Genomic DNA, 14,935 nt, shown 5'->3' on the forward strand with positions numbered 1-14,935 from the left:
ACATACCTGTGGCAATGAAAACAGTTCATTTGCCTAACCTGAGCCAGTATGAACATCTCCAGTCCTGAATAATAAACATGCCAGATGTAATATTTATGTATTAACAAAAAGAAATGAATTATATGTGTGATTGACATGTTTGGCATTTATCTTGGGCATGGCCTTGGACCTGCATTAAGGCAGAATCAGAAAATTCATACTTCTGGAAGCTATGAAAAACAAGTGTCCTAATTTGTAAATTGTGGCAAAATCAGCCGTTGGCTTCAGGTGTAAAGCTGTGTGACGCTGTCTCGTAAGAGGGCAGTTTTCAGCCCAGCTTAGATGCGTGTCATTGTTAGCATTTCCTGCGTTTGCATGCAACACCCAGATGGCATGATGCTCTCCATGGCTTCAGTGTTAACGGGAGGTTTGGAGGAAACCACAGACGCCTTGATCGTGCCGTCCTGGAGGACAGTCCGCTGTCAGGGCACAGCTCCTCCTTGCACCTGACTTTAACACTTACTGTGTATACTCTGGAGGCGTTTCAGTAAGAAGAGGAATGACATTGTTCAGGATCTGCTCCAATAGCAGAGAGATGAAACGTGCTCTTGGGTAGAGCCTCCATATTTCCAAGGGCTCCTGCGCGTATGCGTGGGTTCCTGCAGATTCAGCTGACCTCTGTGTGGAGCACGCAATCAAGGTGGTTTATAAGATAATGAAAATTCTGTGTCTTACATAAGTATGCAATTATGAGCTTTATAAAGCTGTACAGCAGGGGCCCTAAATTACCTGCCACCAACACTTTCAAACAATGATAGGAAGGAGCTGCCAGCTGAGAAGTTTCAGCCTAGCGGCATACAGTAGCTTAGTGTAATGCCTGCGTGTTGACCTGCTAAAATAAAATCTGATTTGTCGTTATGTATTGAGGGGAAAAAAAAAAACATATTTTACAGCTTGTTTTTTCAATCGGTTCTCCCCTTTTAATAGAGAGGGTGAAGTTGTGAGCAGCACATCTGTGGCTGTCCTAATGGCGGTGCATCTAATTGCCACACCACTGAAACAGAGACCCACTGCCTGGTTTTAATCGAAAAGGCCACATTGGGAATTGAATTTTATTTTTGGAACTGAGCTGACTTTCCCCATTTTCAGTGTGGCGTTGAAAGAAAATTGCATCATTAGACCTTGGGACTGTTTCAGACAATAAACCAATCAGAAGTAGGTCTTCTCCGATAAGGTTTGAAGTGTGGTTTAACCATGACCACCCTTGTCCTCTGCTGCGGTGAATAGCAAGCTTCAGTGGAGGAGAATACAGCAGGCAAAACATGACAGGATGTTGCTAAAGCTGGGTGAATAGTTCATGGGAGTGGTACAATAGCTCCTTCAAATAATATTTAGATGTTGAAGCACCGTTGCTGGAGGCCTGTTTGAGAAGAGATTTTCTGCTGTCTTTTGTCACGGTTTGGACTTTTCGTGCAGAGGTTAAGTTCTTTGATTAGCATTGTTATGCTCGCTGAGCAGATATTTTTGTTGCTGGGTCGAAGAGATTAATGATGTAGGCCTTATGTACTCAATATTGCAAGGCTGTGCAAATCAGATAAAACCTGTAAGTACCTTATTTTAAAAGGCTGTACACCAAAGCTCTTTTCTTGAAACCAAATTAACCTACATACAGGCTGTGGGTATGTATGAGGACAGAGGAAATACTAGAACAGTTTTGTGCAGTTCCCCCAAATTAAGGGTAACGGGAGCAGAATTTGGCGTTTCATATTTTTCACATTTAATTTCAGCGAGTCCCGAGGACATCTCCCAGCGAGGCCCAAAGTGAAGCTCATTTCTCTCTCGCACAGTGGTATCCCAGCGCCGGCGCGCCATGGCTCTCAGCTGAAGCCAGACAAATAGCTGCTTGTTCTGCGGGCGAAAACATGGGGAAAAAAAAGACTTTAGCTGTGTTGTTTCAGTGTATTTCAATGCAGAGAAGTCAATAGGGGGGTTTTGTGGTTATTGTAAGCAACGGGCACAGTCATGTGGAAGAGATGGAGGGCCGGGAGAGACCGCCCAGAGAGAGCGGGACATCTGGAGCGTCTCCCTCTCTGAGGCCGGCGGGGAAGACGGCTCCCTCGGAACGGCCGCGCGGAGAGATCTCCAGAGATCTCGCCGCTTTCTCAAAATGGCCGATTCTGCTCCGTCGCGTCCCGTTGGTCTGGGCGATGCCGACACCGTGAGCAGGGCTCCTCTCCGGCCCACACTTCCACCCCTCTGTCTGCTGGCTGCCCAGACGGCAGCGCAGTCGCACTGCTCCCCGCGCGGTTACCTCCCGGCTGCCGCTGCACGTTCGTATGTGTGAGTGTGTACAGTGCAGATGACATTTATCTGGATGCATGGAACTGGTCAGGTTTTTATTTTTGGTTTTGCAGGTTTCGGAACGGTGTGTTACAAGTTAAGTAACCGTTATTTATTTTGCGTAACTACTCAAAATGAACGATCATGGAAAATCGGGGCAGAACGAATTTTGCTTTTGAAATTTTTTTGTTCTTGCAAGGAGAATTTAACAAATGGAAAGCACAAGGCAGATACATTTTAAATAATGTTTATTTTTTTCCTACAGCAATAAAATTTGATCTCTCCATTCCTCAAGGCTTTTCTCTGTATTATGACTCGTAATGGACCAGAGGGTCTTGGTTGTTGCGTAAAAACAAGATACTGCACAGTGGCCCTTTTCATTAAAACTCATGATTGGATAATAAGTTAAGCATGATCTAGTCTACTTGGCATGATATTGCAGTATTCATGCTGTTAGACCACTCCTGCTTTCTGCTTCCTGTTGTTGTTGTTTTTATTAGTGAAAATCTGATAACGTGTTTTTTTTTCCCTCCTTTTGGTGGACGGAGTTCTCGTTTTCCCTGTTATATCCTCCCGGATGAACTTAGCGAGCTTAGATGCGGAGCGTAGGAGGTGCGCTTTGGGGATTTGGCGTTTCTGGCCGTTTCTGAGTGAAGGTGGTGTTCGGGGAGCCTGGGGAGCAAAGGGGCGCCAGTGTCAGACTGTGGACGCGCTCTGGAGAGTACCAGCAGGGTCTGTAATGAAGGAGAGCATCTGCTGAAGGAAGGGACAGACTCATTCATGGCTGTCAGTGCCGGTCCTGGAGGGCTCTCTCACTCAGGTTGGTACAGCAGAACTTTACATGCCAGAGTGAGCTGCTTTTCATTGCACTGAGAATAGCAGTGGACAGCAGTTTGGTGTAGTGGTAAGGAGCAGGGCTCGTAACAGAAAGGTTGCTGGTTCAATTCCCAGGCTGCGGCACTGCTGCTGTACCACTGGGCAGGGTACTTAACTCAGAACTGCTTCCATAAACATCCAGCTGGATAAATGGATATCATGTTAAATTGTAATATATAAAAGTTGCTCTGGATAAGAGCGTCTGCTGAATGACAGTAATGTAATAATGTAGTTGATGTTTTATGTGTATCTGTGCAGTGATTCCGAATCTCTGGTTAAAGTTTACACTGCAGCATTGTCTTGTTTTTATGACATCATCACCCCGTTATCGGGCACTGTGATGTGGGGCGCGACCAGAAGAGCTCCGTGAAAAGGTGCGTTTGCACACCCACTCCCCGGGCTCCGTGCCGCACCCTCATCGCCATCAAATCCTGCAAAGTCCGACAGAGAGAGACACGCCGGGGGCAGCGTGCGGCGTGGGCACCGCTTACTGCGGGCTGTTTCTGTGGCAGTCGTTCACCGAGCGGAGCGGCGAATCGCGCCAGCTGCTCTCAGAAAGGAAGATGGAGACGGAGAGTGAGGGCAGCGTTCTGAGGGAGGGAAGGGGGAGCCATGGCGGCAGCGGCGGGAGCAGCGGCAGGAGCAGCAGCGGGAGCAGCAGCGGGAGCAGCGGTTATCGCTGTTATTGAGCAGGCGGGCCGCGGCGGTAACGAGCGCTCTCCAGCAGGCAGCCCGTGATGAGGAGCTGAAACCCCGCTTCCCTTTGATGGCACAGCGCGCCAGGAGTTCACCATGAGTTCACCGTCACAAGTGGTTTTTAGCGCGGGGGTTTGCTGAGCCTCCCTCGCGATCTGGAGGATCAGAGTGATAGCGCTCCCTTCTCTAAACCCACAGCTAGCAGGTTGAAACTCTGAGCCTGCTCCTTTAACTAACATTCACTGTTTATTTTATTTTTTTATTATTCATTTTTATTATACATTATTCATTATGTTTTCCCACCATGACGCGCTGATATAAAAATGTTGCTTTTGCCCAGCCTTGCTGAATGACGATTTGTGTGTTCTGCTGGAGTAGCATAGCGTGTAGGAAGGCTACTTAACCCAGAGTTGCTCAGTAAATATCCAGCTGTATGAATAGAAAATGTAAGTAAAAACTGTAGCCTATGTAACTCGATCTGGATAAGAGTGCCTGCTAAATAACAGTAATGTCGTGTAATCTATTGATCATAAGAAGCATGATGTGTTAAAGGACTGGAAACAGATCAGTGCTGGAGAGGTGGGAATGTGCCCGTGCCAGGTGTCTCATGTGTCCCGCTGTCTCCCCCTGCAGTGGGGGATTTTGAGAAGATCTGGCGGGAGCACTGTGAGGATGAGGAGACGCTGAGCGAGTACGCCCTGGCGATGAAGAACCTGGCCCACAACCACTGGACCAAGAGCTGCGAGGGGGAGGGCCGCATCGAGTGGTGCCGCAGGTGAGAGCCAATGAGCTGCACGTGTTTCTCAGACCATTCAATCAGCTTCCTCTCTTACGAGCCAAAGCTGTGCATCTTGTTTGTAAGCATCAAAAAATAGGCCTAACTTCTGTTTCTGAATCAGTCGCTGATACCAACAAATAGGCATAACTTGTCTCTCAGTCAGTCACTGATGCACACCAGGATTGTGCTGCAGTAGACTTGGTGTGCAGATGGATTTCGCATTGTTTATAGAGGCTTGAATGTAGCTGTGGATGTGGCACATATATCACACAGCAGTGTGCAGTGGTGTTTAGTTGCTGAAACTGGGCTTTTAGGGCGGATTTTGGTTTGGTGTGAACACAAGGCGCCGTTACATGGGGGGAGGGAAGGAGGGGGGGGTGTCGCTCCTTTGCACGGTGCCCTGGGGTGATTTCCTCTGATCTGAAGGATTAGGATTCCTTCACACGACGGGCTCAGACTGCCGTTCCTCAGAGCTCGTCTTTATCTGTGAAACTGAATGCCGTTTCAGCTGGCAGACTATTGCTGGTGCTGTGTTACCCCCCCACCCCCTCCCCTTCCACTGAAGGAACGGGGGAGGCTGCAGAGATTTCGCATTGTGCTGAAATCTTTCAAGTGCGTGCCTGTGGGCCAGAGCTGAATAAATAAAGAAGCGCACCTTGTAAACAAGCCGCCGCGCTCCCGGGCTCTCCTCCACCAATCCGCGCGGCTCTCTGCTGATGTCACCCCGCGCTCTGAGGCCTTCTGCAAACTAAAATGTCACTATCATTTACCTTCTTTTTTTGGAACTCTCTCTTCTTGTGTTACAACACTGCACAAAGGTTTATGTGTAGAATTTGTTTGCGTTCAGCTTAGGCATCCCTTTTATAATAAAAATGAAATGTGCAGTAAAAATAGTGAAGATCGTGGGGAAAAAGAACACTTTTTTCCAACATTCAAGGTTCCTTATAGGTAAATATGTCAAGGGTAGCATCAGGCAGCAAAGCAAAGCTTCTCAGCTCTCCGCTCCCTTTTTTCGCTGGTTTGCGAACACCTCTGTCAGTATGCAGGCATCTCCACTAAACAGCAGGTAAAGGATTCATTAGCAGGACCTGTTGTGGTGTGTTTGCGAGGCTGGTGGGTGTTGAGTGGGTGTTCACATGGCTTCCAGCCGTAACTGTAGATCCAAGTAGGAGGCTTTGAGGATTTGTGACAGAAGCCTCATACGGGGAGCTTCAAACAGAGACTCTTCTCCTCGTCAACAAGATGGATGTTATCTGAAGGTGCCGTCTGCTGTGGCATATACAGAGATTTCAGTAAAATAAAGACTTTTTTAAAGTGAGACTGCACATCAAAGGCGTGAAATTCGGGTTTATAGATAACCATCCTCTCAGATTTGATTTGGGTAGAGGAGAATGTTGAAAATATATTTCAGTCAGGAGTTTAGTAAAAATGAAAAGAGCTTTTTAGTCAGTGATGCTGTCGGGCCTTCCAGTGGGGGGAATATCAAAAACAGGGCCTTCCCACAATGCATCAGAAGCACTAATAGGAAGGCCAGCCTTGGTGAAACAATGGGAGACTGTAATGTGAGAGTGAGCATAGCCCTCCAGATCAAAGGGAACCTCCCGAGGAAGTCTAGATATGTTGTGTATATATATGTGTAGTCCTCTAGCGTCGCATAACAAGAGGCAAAGAAAGATTTGTCATTGTCAGTGTTTTACTATGCATGCAATTAAAGTGTTGGATTTTGTCATGGTAATTGAAATACAGCTTGAAAAGTTACAAAAGGCAGCTGTGACTCTGGACAGCAGGTTGGAAGCTGTTTGGAATCGCATGCAGAGATTCTGTGAGAAGCCCTGTCAGTGGGTAATACATGTCAGCATGGAGAGGCTTAGCCCTGCTCTCTCTGAGTTTGCCTGGACTTTCCGCTAAGCTTTCTCCCACAATGGGATGCCAGGTAATTAAAATCTGCTTCTCCGCTGAAATAAGGTTGTTGCAGGGGGGCAGGAGACCGAGACTGAAAGGTGAGCTGCTGGAAAAGGCAGGGGCGGCCTCCGGGGAGGGTTTGCCGAAAAACAAGACACGGGATCACATCTGAAAATGAGACACAGAGTCTCACTCGTATCTCCAGTGCTGTGCTTCCCGGCCTCTTGGTTTAGAGCCAGCTTACTCAACCACGGCATTTCACGGTAAAATTATGATTTGAAAGTCCCGTAAATGTTTTTGCATTGTAAATGCTCCAGGCAGCAACCTCTTAAAAGGATTTCATGTGCAGAAAAACCTCCTGATTCCCTAAATTGTCTGGATACAGTGCGAAGTGGCCCCCAGTTGGGGGAGCGGTGTATTTACAGAGCACTTGAGTCCGACGGCAGCTGTAAGGTCTCAATCAGGGGCAGTAATGTCTCAAACGGTCTGCTCTTATCTGACAAGACAACGTTTTGTCTATAGCACTTATGTCCTAGTGCAGTAATAGGGGATAATTGCCCATTGATAAGAGTGAACTGTAATTACGATGTTTGAATGCTTTAAAAGACCAGTCCGTGTTCCTGGCTGCATTGAGCTGGCTGTCAGCAGGGCCGCTGGCCTCCGTGGTGGTGCCCCAGGCAGCGTAAGGTGCGTTTCACGCAGAACAGGGTGTGGCCGGACGAGGAGGAAGCGTCGCGTCCCCGGGCACAGTGGGGTTCAGAGCAGTGTGGTGTGAGTCCTGGCCTGTTCCCCCGCAGCAGAGAGAGAGCAGGACTGCCCGGCCATTCCTGCCATCCGGAAACCCCCTGTCTGAGAAGGGAGCTGCGTTTGGCTCTGAGCTGTCATGTGCTGGTCTGCCTGTCTTTCAGTGTTTGCCAGGAGTACTTTCTGGATGGAGGGATGAAGAGGATGCTGGACAAGGATGAGAAGACTGCAAGGCTCGGCACGGGAAAGGCCCCTGCAACCCCACCGTATCAGAACAATGGACCACACTGGTATTTATGCTCCCATGCGCTTTACTTCAGTGTTCTTGTTACCTTTATTCTGGCGTATTGGAACGCTGAAGTGCAGTGAAATTAATGGGTACACTTTATGTGAAGTTTACATACCTGTGTTATTACACTGTAGTGAAATATGCAAGTGCCTCAGGTGCTATGCAGTATTACATTGTTACATACATGTGAAATTCTGTGTAATTACAGAATGTATCTGCCCAATTCACACTGCTCTGTTCCACATTTGTTCCTACTTAGTTACTATGTAACAACATGTTATTACACTCTCCTGCCTTAAGTAATCACAATACTGTTATACTGTTACATGTTCACAATGTTAGAAAACAGAGTGAATTTGGGATGTTTAATGGATCAGATTGTTTCCAGTTTCCCTTTCCCCAGCTCTTTAAAACATATTCTCCTAAAGAGATTAAACCTAACTTCCTATTAATTTCAGTATCTCCCTCACCGCCGGGGTGCTCTGTGTGTGTGTGTGTGTGTGTGTGTGTGTGTGTGTGTGTGTGTGTTTCACTCTGAAAGAGTACAGTAAATGAGAGATGATGAAAAGAGGAGATAGAACATTCCCCTCTTGTATTGCTTTTTTTAATGCATATAGATACAGAATTATTTGAATATGAAGGATGTAAATGGGGAACGTCCTCCAATCAAAAAGCAACAAACAAATCAAAATTCGCCTTGCCTTGCCGGTGTGCTTTTCAAATACTATAGCAGTTGATCTGATCACAGTGTGCTTTAATGTGGTGGTTACGGTAGTGGTTGTGTTCCTGTGATGTTGGAGTGGAGCTAGAGCTGAGTTCCAGAGCTGCGGCACATGGGGGGTTCAAAGCCACGCAAGCCCAGCCCTGCACCCCCAAAATACACTGCCCTGATTACCAGCTGCGCCCCCGGTTCCAGAGCCGCTGTAAAAGTGCATTGCAGTAAGAAGTCAGTGGCAGCTGTTCATGGTGAGCAGCCATTGGCAGTTCTTAGTGGTGAGCAGCCAATGGCAGCTGTTCATGGTGAGCAGCCAATGGCAGCAGCTGATGGTGGTACCCGTGTCAAAACGACAGTACCAGCGGGCGGTACATGTGTCAGGTTGTGGAGATGAGTGACGTTCTCCCCTCTGCTCTGCATAGCATTATGGGCCGCCCGTGCAAAACCACAGCGTCTGCTCTTACAGGATGCACCACCTCCACAGACCTTCTCCCAAGAGTTTCTGAAGGAGCGGGGTCTAAAAAAAGACAAGCTTTTTCAAGATCATTAAGAGGACTAAAAGTCAGAAAACTGAAAGAAAGCGTTTTGAGCGTTTCTTTTCCGCACAGTGAAGGAGATAACCGGAAAACAGGAGGAGCATAATGTTGCAGTGTTTTGTAATGTGTTTTTTAGTTATGACACAGACGGTGAGGCTGCAGAACTGATACCTGTTTTAAACTTCATTAGCCTATGACAGAACTGGAGAGGTTCTCAGTATTGCAAGCAATTTATTATTAGCTTCTTATTTAGACAGAAATGTCAATCTGTCTATATTTAATTCTATTTTATATTAGAATGGAGCTGACAGTGTAGGAGGTGTGAATATCCTTTCATGATTAATTATCTGCCTTGGAAGAATTTTCTGGTAATATTTCTCGCCCAGTTACTCAAACGCCTCTGTTTACTTAACCCAGCACATTTGAAATGTCATCGGGAGGATGATGTTTTCATTAAAAATGTTCATGCTTATTCATTAACTCACCGTTTTGTTAATATCACATCTTGTCATTGTCACATCCCGGTACCTCAGACGGGCAGTCTGTATACAGACTTCTTTAAACAAAACCATGTCTGCAGCTAGATTTTTTTTTTTGTTTTGGTGGTGTACATTTTGGGGTGATTTTTAAAAAAATGATTAAAATGGGTTTTAACAAACAAAAAATACACATTATATATATATAATAAAACATTAATCTAATTATTATTATAATATATAATAATAATTATAATACATGTGTATTATAGTGAGACACACCCAGTGGAGGGAGATGGTAGTTAGGTACAGGGTGACATCACACGCAGAGATCCAAATTCATTCTCGTACATCCTCACAGAGCAATTACCTAAGCCACAACGCACTACCAATGCTGTCTGCTGACTGTGAGAACACAAGTGGCAAGCAGACAGTGCTGACATGCAGCAGGTGTGTATGCGGTGTGTGCCTGCATCACTCTGCCTTTTACAGTTAAACAGGGCAGGGACCCCTGCATGACTGTACTGCGCTCTTACAGGTGAGTGTTGCGATGTTTTGGTGGTGGATTGATCACAAAGGGCTGTGGAGGGAAAAAAAATGGGCCCCGCAAAACAGCTCAGGCTAGACTGTGAGGGAGCTGGAGATATGTCACCTCCTCACCAGTACAACTTCAGCAATCAATGGAAGAGGAACGCTTTCTAACTCGGCATTGGGAGGAGCCTGCATCTGTCATCCAGTAAGCAGCTTTGAACGTTATTCTGAGGGTGATTGGTGTCGTGTCCAGTGTCTGAGCTGCTTTTTGCCAGTGCGCGTGTCTCACGCTGTTATCAGAGGCACCGTATGTTTTCACAGCGTGACACTTGTCTGCTGCCTCTGCTTCATTAACTGCAGTGATCTTAAAATTGGCATCCTATCTCCCTCCCAACCCTTTGGATGCTCGCCCAGCTTTTGATCCCTTTTTTCAACATGGCTCCTGCAGGTAGGCTTATCCGCCAAGAGCTCATAAAGAAAGGGCTGAATGCACAAGCTTTGGACAGTCGCCTCACCTTTCCCCTCTCAGCATTTGTTGTGACTGCGTTGATTTGTCCGCGCGTGCCCAAGGGTGAATTATGTTTTTGGAGCGTAAGACCCACCTTGTGCTGTTGCCAGCAGGTTCCCTCTTCGCCCAGAAAGAATCACCTATTTCAGTCTGAGGTACCACATCATGAGGGTTCATTCTCAGGGTGTTCCTTTCCTGTGATTGGATGACCTTTCTGTCCCACCATCCAACGGCTTAAAATCTCCATGTTCCCGCCTTTTCCAGATGCATGTGTGACTGACAGATCAGCCGTATTAGACGGCCAGCAACTTGACCAAATGTGCCGGCATGCCCCTTCCCAGATGGAGGTGTCCTGACGCAGGAAGTCAGTGGGACAGGCTGCCATGGTGTCCTCATATTGCTGGGTCGTGTCATTAGCTTCATATCCAGGAACCCAGAGGGTCCCCACAGCAGTCATGTCGATTTGAATCATGTGCGGACAATGGCCAGATGCACTTCCCCCGAGACCTAAAGCGTGTCCGTGAAAGCCTGCATCATGAGCTGAGGCTCTGACCGTCCACGGTCTTCTCCCAAGCCCTGATCTGCTGGAGAGCATCAGCGGCCCAAAGCAGGGAGTGCTGTGTGTGTGTTGTCTGCCGGGGACATCCCAAACAAGCGAGGTTAAAAAAAGATCACCGGAGTCCACCAGAGACAAGGTCATTGCATGGAAGTGCTGATCACAGCAGGGTAGTAGCCAAAGAGACCTACACAGGGAAGAACCGAGCCAGTCTTACAGTTTTATCCCTACATTCACTGTAAATCTGTATTATACTCCAGGTGGATTTGTGAGAACATCTGGAGTTTAGGTGGGATTTCGAGTGCTTTCCATAACCGTCAAGAGAGCACATACAGTATGAATTATGCTTCTGCCCACATCTCTCGCTCTAGCAGGCCAGGACTTCCCAAAACTGTGCCGTCTAAAACTTGCATTTCATTTTCACGCTCCTTTAGCCTTGCCCTGAATAGCCCAACGTGACCACAGTGCAAGTTGTCCTTCCTCTCTGGGGTCAGCTCTTAGTCTTCCAACTCAGCGGTTGCAGCAGAAAGGGGGAAAAAAGGACCAATGAAATGCGAGGTACCCGTGAGCGGCCATTTTGTCAGAACGCCATGCCTGGGGAGGGGAGGGGAGGGGAGGGGAGAGGAGAGGAGGGGAGTGGAGAGGAGGGGAGGGGAGGGGAGTGGGCATAGAAGTCTTATGCCTCCGTCACCGGAGGAGGTCTCCTCAGCCCTCGCCCCTGCGCTTGTCACTGTGATTCATTAAAGGTGAATCTCCCGGGCGCGGCGAGGCGGCTCGCTCAGTGCCCTTACAGGACGGGAGATGTTATATTTAGCCCAGCACTGTTTGTTTGCTGGCTGGAAGTAAGGGGGTGCTGGAAGGCTGCCAGGGCGCTGGAGCGCGCTCCCCCCAGCGTAGCGCAGACGGGCCCGGGGACCGCTGCAGTCCCCTCCCGCAGAACCCGGAGAGGAGATTTAACCTCACTGCCGGAATACCCATGGAGCCGTTTGAGGTGGAACCGGAAGGCCTGCATCAGGGCGTCCCTCCACAGATGTCCCCCCCCCTTTAGTCACGACTCAGTTCTGTGGGTCTCTCATCATTCCCACACACCGCTAGAAGATTGCATATGAAGCTGGGGAGCTCAACAACAATGGAACGTCCTTATTAATGTGGGGTCGACCTCACTGGAACCATGTACATGTATTTGCCATAGCTACTGTGGATGTATTGGTATTTTTTTCTGAATGGTTAGCTGTGAAGTCCTGAAAATGAACCATAATCTTTGTGTTTCCTCCACCATTAGGGTTGTTTGTTAGGTGTATTTTGTCTTTCCTCTATTGTGGGGTGAGACTGTAAATGGTATTATCCCCACTGGAGGTGTGTGCTGTGTCTGATGAGATTAATCTGTTCATGGCAGTTGGATTATTTTCAGATTAACCACAGACCTCATTGGGTGATTCTGTGCTGGTTTATATTTTTGCTGTGTTCTTTACGTTACATGCTCTCACCCTAATAAACACTTACTGCTTCATTTTATTTGTACCAGCTCCCCTGTTTTGTTTTCTGAGTTATTGTAATAATTATTTTTTTGTACAGAAGTGGAACAGCTACAGTATGAGAGAAATAGAAATGTTTAGGGTTTTGCCATGATCTAGATCTATTAGTTCCTGTGTGACAGTTTTTCTTTTTTGGTGCCTTGGGTTACGTGAATACAGCCAGGTTTTCTTAAGAGTGTTGCAACGTTGGCAGTGTTTCCTTCTTGTAAATCAGATTGACATTTATGTTTCCTGTTTATGAGAAGTCTGGGTTTCCTGTGCCCGAGCCTTTGCCTAAACCTGGTCTCCTATTCCCAGCCCTGTTGTGTTATGCCCTTCCCTAGTGTCCTGTGCCCAATCCAGGTCGCCTGTGCCCAACCCTAGTGTTTTATGCCCAAACATGATTTCCTGTGACCAGCCATGTTGTCTTGTGCCTAAACCTGGCCTCTTATGCCCATACCTGGTCTCTTATAAGCAATGCTGGTTTCCTATGACCAACCCTAGTCTCTTATGCCCAGACCTGGTTTCCCTCCCACCTCTGAGTACAGCCTCTGAGTCCCATACGCCTGCCTCAGGAGTCATATTTTGTGATTCTTGAGGCCAAACCCAAGCTAAACAACAGTAGTTGAGGTCATTATGTGTTTACTTCTTCCAAACATGCTTTCTCATGGCTTATTTAATAGCTTGATTTTACTTAAAGCACAAGCTAGATAGAATTTTTTTTTTGCTCTTTGAATGATCTTAGAAAATATTTTCTGTCTCTGGGTGCTTTGCCAGGTCAATATTATTTACAGCAGATGATTCCATTATATGTGTTGCTGAGGAGACACAGGCAGACTTGCTAACAGGGTGTGCACAATTTCGACAATTTCTGAGTCATAAATCAGATTTTTCTGAAATGCATAAACTCGGTTTAACCTCTCATGACGAGACGCAAAATGTACAATTTTGATCCCAGTAAAGTGCCCAGAACATTCTAGCGAAGGTCAAATACCATCACAGTTAAACAGTACAGCATGCTTTCCTAAGTTGAGCAGTTATAAGATCTCTCTTCGTGGTTATTTTTAAGTGATACGTTACAGAAGTGTTGTATCAGTGGAGGGGGCTGTGCAGGGCCCATCCAAGACGGAAATACGCTGGACCTCAGTGTGCATTTGTGAGAGTCGGTCTTTACCTGTTACCGTTACTCTTACATTGATTTACTGTGGTTCAAGCAGCAGGCCCTGCAGTAAGAGGCCCTGATGCACTATGGGGTGGAACGAGTTGCTAAAGGAAGTCCACCCCACAGTGCAGGGCCTTCTTCCTTTTTCCACTGAGCCCAGGTAGGTGCAGCCCAATAACTCCTCCCAGCTCATGGGCTGTTAGCAGTCTTAGGGTGTGAGGTGCTGAAGCCCCCTAACTCAGCGGCCGCGCTGAATCCCGTCGTCTTCGCTAGGGACCCGGGAGCGTAACCCTTCAGTGGAGTCGGAGTCACGGCGTAATGCGTCCGCGTGACGCCCCCTCCCACAGCACCGCCGCTTATCTCACTCCACAGGAGGCGCGCGAGTGTGTGACACGCGCTCTCCTCTCCTCCCACGCCAACGCCAGCCACGCCGCTGCTCCTCACCAGAGCCGCAACCCTGGGAAGCTTCTAGAACCGGGGCGAGCGCAGCGCAGTCTAACGGCCTTGTTTGTCGGGGGATGTTGTGCTGACTGCGTTGATTAGTGCACGTGTGTGTAGCGGATGGGATCACTGTTCTCCCCCCCCGCGAGAGTTTCGGTGTTTGATAACTCCTGGCAGAGCAGGGGGAACGCTGCTACTTTCATTATGAGCTTTATCCTGGTGCTTCCACTCGCGGCTGCGCTCGCCGGCCAGCATAATCAACTTGTTCTGCCGCCGAGCAGAGGAGAGATCCGTGCCAGTGTGTTCCAGCACTCCCGCCCCGAGCTCATCTTAATGCAGTGCCCTTCTTCAGGAGCGCTTTGCATGCTTCTCAAAGTGTCGAAAAAAAAAAAAAAAAACACTTTATGTAAATTGTCTGCAGCTGAAAGTTACATAAAACCCTTTGGGGGAAATTACTGATAAATGTCAGTTTTAGTATTCAGTTCACCGTGGATTATCGGGTCTTTTGTGTAGTCTGTCGAGCTCTATGTGTGCACAAGTATTACAAATATCTTTCTTGCTTCAATCGATGAAGGATTTTTTTTTAAACCCATTTCATGCATACAGTGTAGGAATGATAGTTATTAACATCTCCACATTGTAACCTGATCTGTGTAAATTCAGGCCTCAGACTCTTACAGTGCAGTTCAGTGCACACATGTCCCTAAACACCCCGGAGCTAGATGAGAAGGCACGATTCCTCTCCATTATATAGCAATCTCTTTCTGCCTTCACCATATGTTAGTGGCTATCTCTGAAAGAATATAAATCATTCTAAATGTATATGCGGAAACCACAAATACTGCAGTAACCCATTTATTGTTTTTTTTTTCATCTTAGGTAAATATCGTTT

General features: G+C 47.3%; 1 protein-coding gene across 1 annotated transcript in view; it reads left to right on the top strand.

Annotated features, from left to right (window-relative positions):
• bmt2 (base methyltransferase of 25S rRNA 2 homolog) overlaps positions 1-14,935 on the top strand; it is a 32,808-nt gene that overhangs the window by 5,930 nt on the left and 11,943 nt on the right. The window contains exons 2-3 of the mRNA XM_036520220.1: positions 4,525-4,666; positions 7,480-7,605. Coding sequence (XP_036376113.1) covers positions 4,525-4,666; positions 7,480-7,605 — 268 coding nt within the window. The remainder of the gene's footprint in view (positions 1-4,524; positions 4,667-7,479; positions 7,606-14,935) is intronic.

This window comes from Megalops cyprinoides, chromosome 25 (genome assembly GCF_013368585.1).
Source record: "Megalops cyprinoides isolate fMegCyp1 chromosome 25, fMegCyp1.pri, whole genome shotgun sequence".
Lineage (NCBI taxonomy): Eukaryota > Metazoa > Chordata > Actinopteri > Elopiformes > Megalopidae > Megalops > Megalops cyprinoides.